The sequence below is a fragment of the Stylophora pistillata genome, chromosome 11 (assembly GCF_964205215.1).
Source record: "Stylophora pistillata chromosome 11, jaStyPist1.2, whole genome shotgun sequence".
Taxonomy (NCBI): Eukaryota; Metazoa; Cnidaria; class Anthozoa; order Scleractinia; family Pocilloporidae; genus Stylophora; species Stylophora pistillata.
The window spans coordinates 15,620,240-15,630,800 of record NC_142529.1 but is presented as its reverse complement, the minus strand read 5'-3'; the positions used below and the strand labels follow the sequence as shown (position 1 = coordinate 15,630,800).

At 37.9% G+C, this 10,561-nt stretch overlaps 1 protein-coding gene and 2 pseudogenes across 1 annotated transcript in view; 1 reads left to right on the top strand and 2 right to left on the bottom strand.

The window, feature by feature from the left end:
* LOC148720261 (uncharacterized) overlaps positions 1 to 10,409 on the bottom strand; it is a 10,540-nt gene extending 131 nt beyond the window's left edge. The window contains exons 1-4 of the mRNA XM_088738599.1: positions 10,218 to 10,409; positions 1,055 to 1,137; positions 380 to 475; positions 1 to 188 (exon numbers count right to left, since the gene is read on the bottom strand). The exon at positions 1 to 188 is cut by the window's left edge and continues 131 nt beyond it. Coding sequence (XP_088594725.1) covers positions 100 to 188; positions 380 to 475; positions 1,055 to 1,137; positions 10,218 to 10,279 — 330 coding nt within the window. The 5' untranslated portion in view covers positions 10,280 to 10,409 and the 3' untranslated portion in view covers positions 1 to 99. The remainder of the gene's footprint in view (positions 189 to 379; positions 476 to 1,054; positions 1,138 to 10,217) is intronic.
* Positions 1,820 to 2,597, bottom strand: LOC148720263 (uncharacterized; annotated as a pseudogene).
* On the top strand, positions 2,738 to 4,524 carry LOC148720262 (uncharacterized; annotated as a pseudogene).
* Positions 10,410 to 10,561: the final 152 nt, after the last annotated feature.

Sequence of the window (10,561 nt, the reverse complement as noted above, 5' to 3'; positions counted from 1 at the left end):
TTAGACACCTCCACTATACTATAATTAATGCATTGAGTGTTACACTGATTACTTAACGAAGCATGCCTCTCGTACAGTTGATTATACTAGTTTCAAATATTACCTTTGTTGACCCTCCTCCATAATATGCAAAGCTGCCCTTTCGATTATGTTTTCTAAAATGTCATCATGTGTATCTGTTTCTGTATCTAAAAGTATACATAATTTTTTATAAATGATGTTCAGTGGACCTAGATAACGCTTCACTTGTAGGAACATAAGCTCTTTCTCTCAAAACTATTTTTGGCTTTTTGGAACGAATGATCTTAATTCTTCATTGCTTCAAGTCAGAGAGTGGTTTCGGTGTAATATACACATTATTATGCTAACTCTGCCATACCTGCAATTTCGCCTAACAAGGTGGCATTCCTGCCTGTGGATGGTGCAAGAAATAGAATCCGGTCTTTTTTCTGATCACTACCGTATGCATGAAAAACTGAAAATAAGGAAAAATGACAGTTGTTTGTCATTGCAGACATGATCTCCTTGAAATATTTGGTAGTAGGAGGCAGTGTTTGAAAACTCATCCCAAGATCAGATTGAAGACCAAGCAATTATGGGTTGTGATTATTGTCATCATAAAACTAATTTTGATCTGGGCTTTCCCCCAATCATAGGGGTGCCACGATTTATCATACTTTGCTAACAATATTTCTTACTCCCATTTACTTCAAACATTACCAGTATGATGCACTGATATTACTACAATTATTTGGCCCTTGAAGATTATTTTAGCCAGAGGTCAAACTACTGGACATTGCTTTCTTTCATCATCAAGCTCTGTGTAACATCATTTATGTCCCTCCCTCCTCACCCCCCCCCCCTCCATTTTACTTAATCATATCATTATGGTTTTAATGGCTCTTCCACACAAAGCCGTTTTGTGCTCGCCAAGGGAGGGGCATCGTGTATAATTTGCGAAACTTCCGATTTAGATGCTACCTTTTTGAATTTTAAGGCATATGACTGGTGCAACAAAACTGAATGTAGCTCTAAGGGATGGGGTCTCACATACCTTTTCTTCCCTCACTGGACCAGGTCTCAGTTACCCAAAATAGCCAATTCTTCCCGTGTCTACATTCCATTTTGTGTAGTATCCTTCAATAAAATGAGTATTATATTTTACATGGGTTCAACGGAGTATTTCAAAGTAAAATAACAGTACTTTGTGGGTATTCTAAGATCAGTCAAAATGAGGGGTGAGACAAATTTCATTTTGTACATATTGCTGTAGCACTCCATATTAATGCATAGATGAACTGCTTGTGACTATTACAGTCAGTAACCCCCTTTTTACTTGAACTATTTATTACCCTTCAGTCTTCTATAGTAGTCTGTTTCCATTATGTTATCACGAATTAGTATATATGTTGCAGGTAATTTTTTTTTCTAAGGTAAATTTAATTTTTCACTAGGTACAATTTTTTAACCTGGGTGATTTTGCACCACAATATTTTTTTAACTTGCTATGGGGTAACTAACTCTTTTTTTTATTGATAACAATGAGAGAGATATTGAGTTTGTCAAGATAAGGATATAACAATCTGAGAGAGCAAGATCTTCACTGCAATTAGCCTGATTCTGTCAGTTAGTCAATCAGAGGATTAGATCTAGGGTTAGGGTTAAAGTTAAGGATTGGGGTTAGGGTCAGGGTTCAGATGTACTAGCAGACTGAAGAACAGAAAAGAGGAAGATAAGTTTTGAAAAAAAAATAAGATGGTTTGCTGTTACTGTTAAAACACAACAAATATAAAAATAAACTTAAAAGCAGTTTTATTGTCTATTGTTCCATTGCCATTTTACATGCTGCTGTAAACGTTATTTCTTTCATAGTTTCAAAAACAATATTTGGGCTCGAGCATTTTGTCAATCTTGAGGGGGAAATGAGAGTTGTTATTAAACCAAATTTGGTTGCTCTTCTTGCATATGTGTTTTCCAATTCGACTATTTTCTCAAATAGAACATTGGGATGAAGTGCAATACTTTTATCAATCTTATCAATTTTGACACAGACATAATCATTGACTTCAAATTTCTTTACACTCGGGTCTAGCGGACTTCATTTTTTCATTGTATTTATTTTGTTTTTGATTTGTTTGGCTTTTTAATTGTTTTCTGTTTTGAGATGAACTTTCTTCAGCTTTTCTTTTGGAGGTAGGATTCTATATGTCTGCGACTCTGGTGGGCTCATCAACTTCTGTTTCAATTGTGTTCTCTGCACATTCATTTTCATCTTCACCTTCTTGTTGTGTATCTGCTTCCATAGAGGAACATTGTTGTGGTGATGGTGTTGTTGGCATGCTTGTATGGGGAAGAATGCCGAAGACAAGTTCATATTGGCTTTTTGAAGTTGCTCTGTGTATTGTGACATTTCTCCTATAGGCAGCCTCTCCAACAAATCTGCACCAGGTATTCAAGCTGACTTGTTTCTCCTTAAGGATGTTTGCTAAGTTTTCCTTAACGGTTCTGTTGTTTCTTTCAACTAGTCCATGCATTTGTGGAGTTCTTGGAGCTGCATGAACTAGGTCAATTTTATGTTTATTACAAAAGTCTATCATGTTCTTATTCTTGAATTCTCTTCCATTATATGTGTGAAGCTTTTTAGGAAAGGCAACCTGCCAAAAGAGTTCTGTGACTGCGTCTAATACTTCCTCACTGGTTTTATGTGACAGAGGAAAAGCCAGGAGAACTTGCTGTAATGATCAGTTGTATGTAAAAGCCAGTTGTGGTTTTTTCCACAAGAACAATTCCAATTTCGAAAGTCTATCAAATCCAACTGTACGTGTGCCAGAAAATTACTTGCCTGTATTGGTTTCGTTATTGGCCACTTCAAATGTTCTGGTACACTTTTTTGTTGTTGGTGTAGATGGCACAGACCGACAAGTAGTGTTACAACATGTTGAGATATTTCTGCATATGTTCTCCTTACAAATTCTTCAGTTTTATCTCTCCCGCGGTGTGCGGTTGAAGAATGAGCTTGGGATAAAATGCCGTGAAGTTGGCTTTTAGGTACTACAATTTTTCGGTCCTTGGACAAGATGCTGTCATTTTGAATGGTCCACTGCTTTCGCTTAATCGTCCCCACATCTGTCTTTCTTAGTCCGAACTGCTCGTGATTCTTGGGTTCATTTTTACGGTGGTCCATAAGGGACATAACTTCAAATTAAAAAGATAAACTAACTTACGGTAAACAAGGCATTTCATTTCAAAGAAAGCGCTGTAAGTAAAATATTTTATTGCATACAAATTACGTTACACTAACAAGAAAAGAACCATCTCGCACACTACATACAAATACGTATGATGCACGATCCTCTCAGTTGAGAGCGCTATTTATGCAATAGCGAGAATCAGACCTGAAAAAAATCAGGCCTGTACGGGATTCGAACCACTGACCTCTGCGATACTAGTGCAGCGCTCTACCAATTGAGCTAACAAGCCAACTGGGAACAGGCCGTTAAGTTAATTCGTAGTAGACCCGTGATGATAAATCAGATATGATGAATATATGAAGTTCATATATTTTGAACTGCGGTTATAGATAAGTATGGTGCACGATCCTCGCAGTAGAGAGCGCTATTTATGCAATAGCGAAAATCAGACCTGAAAAAAATCAGGCCTGTACGGGATTCGAACCACTGACCTCTGCCATACTAGTGCATCGCTCTACCAATTGAGCTAACAAGCCAACTGGGAGCAGGCCGTTAAGTTGATTCGTAATAGACCCGTGATGATAAATCAGATACGATTGACAAACTTAAGCAATTTGGCTTCTCTATTCATGGCTGCGTATATGGCTTTAGCAGAGAATTTTTTGGCTAGAGGTTCAAAGGTGGAACAAGAATCCGCGGCTGATGGCAAGATATTTCTTGGACTATGTGAAAGCAGCGCAGGGATGTCCAGCACGTGTGTATACTGATCGTGGAACTGAGAACGGACTGATTGCCGCAATGCAGTACTACTTACGCGCAGAGGGAGTTGACGAATATGCGGGTTCTAAAGCTCACAAATACGTGAAAAGCGTGAGAAACCAAAGAATAGAAGGATACTGGTCACACTACAAGTTGGTGGATTGATTTCTTCAACGACTCACAAATCTGACATTCTCGACCTCACTAGTGAGATACACAGAGAAGCGCTTTGGTTCTCCTTTGCAGATGTCTTGCAGAATGATCTTGATAAAGTAAAGGACTACTGGAATTCTCATCGTATCAGGAAGTCGAAGCATGCTACCGTGAGTGGTGTGGCTGATATGATATACTTTCTTCCAAAGAATTTGGGAAAATTGATTGCTTGTTTCCAGTTTCAGACAAGCTAAGGGAAATGAAGGACAAATTGCAAGAATTGGGTGCAGAGGATGACATTGACCCAATCTGGGAGGAGTAATTTCAGTATGTGATGGAAAGAAATGGCTTGTCACACCCCACGTCTGTTCTGGAGGTAGGAAATCTATTTCAGAAACTTGTTTAGTTTGCAAAAGGTTGAGAAGTGTTTTGGGAAGCAGGTGCATTAATGATATAAGGATTTTAAGTTTCATAACAAACATAAATATTACAGTCGTTACAACCTTTAGCTCTTTGTGAGGACACCAAGAAACGTTTGCGCAAAATGTTACTAAGATAAGTACTTTGAAGACTTTTAATTTTACAGGGTTCGAGATTAACACTCGCAAACTTGCAAAATGCCAGTGATTTTGATAAGCTGCGAGTGAGAAAAATATCCACTAGCAAACGTTTGCGAGTTAGAATCATCCATGTCTCCCAAACATCTGTAAAGAATCACCAGTTTGCTAGTGGAAGAAATCTTACCAGCCAAACTATGTGAATGAACTGAAAAGTTAACCTTGAGCCTTGAATTACCACTTGTAATCCAAACTAAAGCCCTTCACCATTGGTATTTCTTCATTTTACAACAGCCTTTTGACACATAATTCCCATGACAATGTAGGGATAGACTCACAGAAGAGGCATGCCAGATATAGTGTATGTTGAACTTTCTTGGTGTTTCTTCCAAGTGCCTCAGAGTAATTGGCATCCATATAAATCTTCTCCATAACATTCCAATACAAAGTTAAGTATGTGGCCCCTGAGATCAAGTGTTGATCTGTTACAAAGTATGGTTATAAGTAAGTGTGCGAAGATTGGAAAGGAAAGTTGATATTTTAAAGTTAGCGATGAAAGAGGTAATCGTTCCTGTTATAGTCAATCTAGTGTCAGTAATCAAACAACTGGAATTAAGAACAAAAGGTATCACATAAATGGCAAAAATGCCAATTAAAATTGGTAGGGACATTGATTGTTGTGAGATGAAACCATGTTGTATCTCTCAAGACTAAAAGTTTTTCAGTAAGTTTTCCGAGTTATAAACAACTTTACTTGTACATCCTATGGTGGCAGCGGTGCCAATAAATCGTACTGCATGTAATTACAAGAACATAAACATTGACACTAAGTCTGAGATAAGGGTGTTAACACAAGACATACCATGATTTTTCCACATTAACATTTCAAACTTACTGGAGAGGAAATTGAAATGATAGTACAACTGTTAATTAACCTAACATTTTATGATGAACATACACAGTCACTTTAGGAGATGAATGAAACTTATACAATGTATAATAAATTACATTAATTTTAAATCTTGTCAAACAAGGTAGTCAAAACTAGGCCTACAGCTCGGAGCCCATCAAATCAGTAAAATGTCAACATTAAACAACAGTATCGTCATATGACTACTAAATTACATGAAGACACATGTATCTGAAAATTATGAAATAGCGTACAAGGATTTTCTCCACTTCAGCAAAACTCAGCCTGCTTTTCATTATACTTATGGTAAGCCAAACCCATAAGCCTCAAAAATGTCTTCCATGAGCTTCTGGGCAAACTCTTTAGTATTACAAGTATACCTCTTGTTCACTGGAATAGTGATTGAAAGAGCACATGTATTTCCACTAATTCGTTTTTCAGTGGATACACTGTCATGATCGAACTCTAATTTCCCTGCAAAATTAGGGAAGCGAGACCCACTTCCAAACTGCAACACATCACTCAAGGTGAGAAACCTGAGTTCTAATTTGCCATGTTTAAAACCATCAGTATCATCAGTACTAGGAGTAGATGGCTGGGGAAAAGGGATAACATTGCATTTCAGTTTTCCCCTCCTGACACTCCTCAGGAAACTGTGCCAGTTGTAGATAATTTCTGTTTCTCTCTCATGAAGTTCAAACCCTGGAGAGGAAAAACAAGGAACAAAGCAACTTTTCACATCCTCTACCGAAACTTCTACATGCATTAAATGTTTAATGCCATCACTTGGATATTTAGACAAAAACTCTAAAACCCCAAATGAAGCTAGACCCTTTTTAAAGCTATAAATTTCCTCAGCGACACAACTTAATACAACATGTTTGACACACACATCCAAAAGCTCATTCTTGTCCTCAAACGTTACAGATGCTTTTGTGTAACCCATATCAAAGCCTTCAGGAAAGGAATTGACAGAACTGATAAATGATGCTTCATCACTACAGTTAGAAATGTTGGTCAGTTGGGTCAGGAACTCACAATCATCTGGAACTTCAGTTAAATGTGGCTCTTGAGGGATTTCTAGTATAAACCCTGCTACCATGGGTGTAAAGAAATGAGGCCCTGGGCAACCATTTAGAAGTGCAATAGCAACAAGTTTTCCAAATGTCTCAAAAGACCTTTAGCCACAGCTTCTAGGTTGTGTCGAAAGCTGATATGAGGATAAGTGCCCCTGACCAGCATACTATAACCACCAAACCCACGAAAAAGTTCCGAAAAGAATTCCCTTGTTACCCCTCCAGAATCAATTGCAGCTTCCCCAATGAACTTCACTGAAACCCTTGCTTTAAGATCTTCATCTTCAATGCATTCTAATGTCGTATTACCATATCCTTTCTAGTTATTTCAATCAAAGTGAACTGTTCATTTGGAAAACCATTCAAGGTTTGTTCAAATGCTTCCTCCAAGGACTTGGGTTGGACTTCTTTAATGGGCTGTACAGCATCGTATCCAGGAGCCTCCTGAGCACTCAGGCTTTGGTCAATAGCACATTTCAGAAGAAAATCATCAAGATTGTTGGTATCTAAAATGCATCAACAAGTACCCATTTAAAGATATATTTCAGTAAGGACAATTGAGACATGAGCACTTGACATTTTCTTGCACATCGTTTTTTGGTGTCTACAGAATGAAGACACTTCACATAATTTCAAGGCTTATATTTATATTCTGGTATATCTGGATTAGTGCTCTAAGCCCCCTAGAGGGTACTTGCTATAATGGCCTATACAGGAAAGTTCTGCCTGAGAGGGAAACCTTTTACAGACCTCAGGTATATAATAGGGTAGGAATTCCACAAGTTCAGGTATATGAAAGGGTAGGGAAATCTGTCGATTGGTTTTTCCTTGAAGGGGCCTTTAATTAAGACATTTTGAACAGATGCACTTTACGGCTGTATCATTTAATTTTTTTAAGCACTAATGAAACTAACAAGACGATTTCCTTTTTTGTCGATTCATTTGTAAACATGGGACAGTTAAGAAAGCCAATGAAAAGGTGTACCTGTTTTCTCACAATGCTATACAAAAAAGGCAAGCGCTTGAACCTTGGGGCAGAGCCTCCCCTAATCAAACTTTGCTGCCCCCCGTCCCCCAACCAGGATGGGGGATTGGAGTTGGGGGCATTAACTGGGCCTATCACCAAAAGATACATTCTAGAAAATTGTCATATATCTACTACTACATTTCGTTTAGAAATTCAGTAATATTTTAAATTGAAAAGTACTTACTATCTGGATTTGTTGACCCAGCACGAAGGAGGCTTTCATCGTCATCATTCAAGATAATGGTTTCTTTACGATGAAGAGCGGAACTTTGTTGACGTCGAGTAGATCCTCCTCATTCTTCTGTGAAACTGTCATCGTACGTCTCCTGGAACTCTTTAAAAGGGATCAGGTAAAACGTTAACCGTTTGTATTCTTTCCCAATTGCTTTCTTGTATGAAGATAGTAGAAATGCTTCCTTAGTTCCCGGAACAAAATTCACTTGACTGAAATCCGGAAAAAGCAAAAGATAAGGGATGGTACCATCAAACTTCTGGTCAAAATTTGAGTGTTTTTCGACAGCTTTTCGAGTAATCTCTTCCTTATCAGCAGAAGGTTTAACTTTGACGAAGTGTGTTTTTCCGCGTCGAGCCTAACAAACGCCATCGGCCACAGAAGCAATACCGACTTTAACTTCCACTTCTACGATCTTTGCAGACATCGTAACTTTGTCGGATGGGTTTTTCTTCTTTCGCTTTTTTGGCGGTCTGAATCCTTCCTGGCGTTCTTCCTCTCGCCGGGCATAGAATTCGTCAAACGACAGAGTACGTTCAGAATTCTCCTCGGCAAAGCGTGAAGTTGAAACGGAACTACCACTAAGATCTGTCGATGTTGCTGGCGTAGGATTCGTCGAATTAGAGCTTGCTGTTGTTCCTGTTGAACTAATAAGACGGGAAAGTTCTTCTCGAACCGCTGCTTGAATTTCTTTCCTGAGAAACGACGCCATATTGGTAGCAAACCCCACGAAAACTTGACTAGGTTTCAGTCCTTCACGTTTGCCTGCGCGTGCAAGATCTTTAATTTTGTTTGCAGCGTGCAGAAGTTTTTTTGCAGCGTGCAGAAGTTTTGTTTGCAGCGTGCAGAAGTTTTGTTTGCAGCGTGCAGAAGTTTTGTTTGCAGCTCGCAGAAGTTTTGTTTGCAGCATGCAGAAGTTATGTTCGCAGCGTGCAGAAGTTATGTTCGCAATGTTCAAAAAATTTGTTTTTGCAGCGTGCAGAAAATTTGTTTTGTTTGCAGTGTGCAGTGAATTTTGCTTGTAGTGCACAAAGTTTGCAGCGTGGGAATTTGTTTTATCTACAGTGTACACATTTCTTTTCTTTGCAGTGCGTAGGATTTTTTTTTTTCAGTCAAAAAAATTTATTTTGTATGTAGTGTGCGAGGTTTTTCTTTTCTTCCAAGTACAAAGTAATTTGTATGCAATAAAATATTTTATTTACAGTAGTTTGTTTCCAATACAATGCCTTATTTTCTATAATTTTGATCATTTTTTTCATTTGAAGTTGTCCCTTATGGGCCACCGTACATTTTTGAGCCAGTTCCTGGCATTCTCGTAAAATTCATCATCTATGAAGACAGTCAATTTACTGTTACTTTTTTTAGAGCCTTTAAGGGCATCTAACTTTTCGTAAAACGTGTCTTTAGTGACACAAAACGGTACACCCTCCATCGCTTTCTTCGCTTTCAATGAACAAGTTCCATTTTCATACAAGTGCGCATGTGCGCGCACGTTTTGCAGAAACTAAATTTTGACCGAGGTGAGTCTGGTACCAAAGAAAGAATAAATAGAAGAAAAAAGTGAGCATTTAGAACAAGGACTGTGTGGTCTAGAGCAGAGTGTGATGGATAGGAAATCTAATCTGCTACGAAGGTCGTAGGTTCCATACGTAGAGGGTCAGTAATGCTTCTTCATTGTCAATGAAGTATTGGTATTAATATAGATGGAACGTAGTTAGTATTTAATAAGCAAGAATTGTGAGATAGTGAAAGAGAAGAGGGGGATAGAAGGGAAAAGGGACCAAGAGAGGAATGTGAAAGTGATATAGTTAATTTTCTTAATTCCTTTCTATCTTTTAAGAACCCCCTAAAAATACCAAGCCCCTATTTTTCATCCACACCCCAAAAAATGAAGGCCTTTTTTTAGACAGTTGACTGAGTAAAAATTACCTGGTTAAAATAGAAAATACCTAGTTAAAAAATAGATTTACCTAGTTAAAAAAAAATTACCTATGGAAAGATTTTAACTACAACGTACACACACTCAGTCATCTTGGCATTTCAGGCAATCTGATTGGATCGCTGTCTCCGGCTATTCAAAAACATACACCTCCGAGCAAAAGAATAATAAGAAAAACAAAATGGTGAGGGTAAACTCTTGTTTTGCTAAAGTTTCAGAAGCAGAAATTTTAGAAATATCTTCAAATGCCTTCAAATATTTTCCTTATTAGTTATTGTCGAGATCACGTCAAGTGTTTATCCTAAAACATCCCGGTGAATTGTGGCTTTTGGGAATATTTACCTCGATTTCAAAGAATAATTGCTAATTGTACCTCAACATGGCTCCTCTCTGGGTATCACCAATCTTTCTTGAATTGACAAGGACAACAATCATTCCTCTATTTTCCTCGCGTGTTTGCCATCATAACTGAAGATACAAAATAATAAAATCAATTCTTTGTTTTCTATAGAAATGAATGCGCAGTACTTTCAAGTTACATGCATTAATTCTCTGTTCCGGTTTATAAAATTCATGCAGCATTTGGAAACATGGTTCTGCCTTGAAAAAAACCATATCATTATGATTGAATATTACTCAAATGCTTTACACTTGGCATCATTGAGCACATAAAATTGCTGAGCCAACACATCTGCCCCTTGTTCTTTTATCATCATC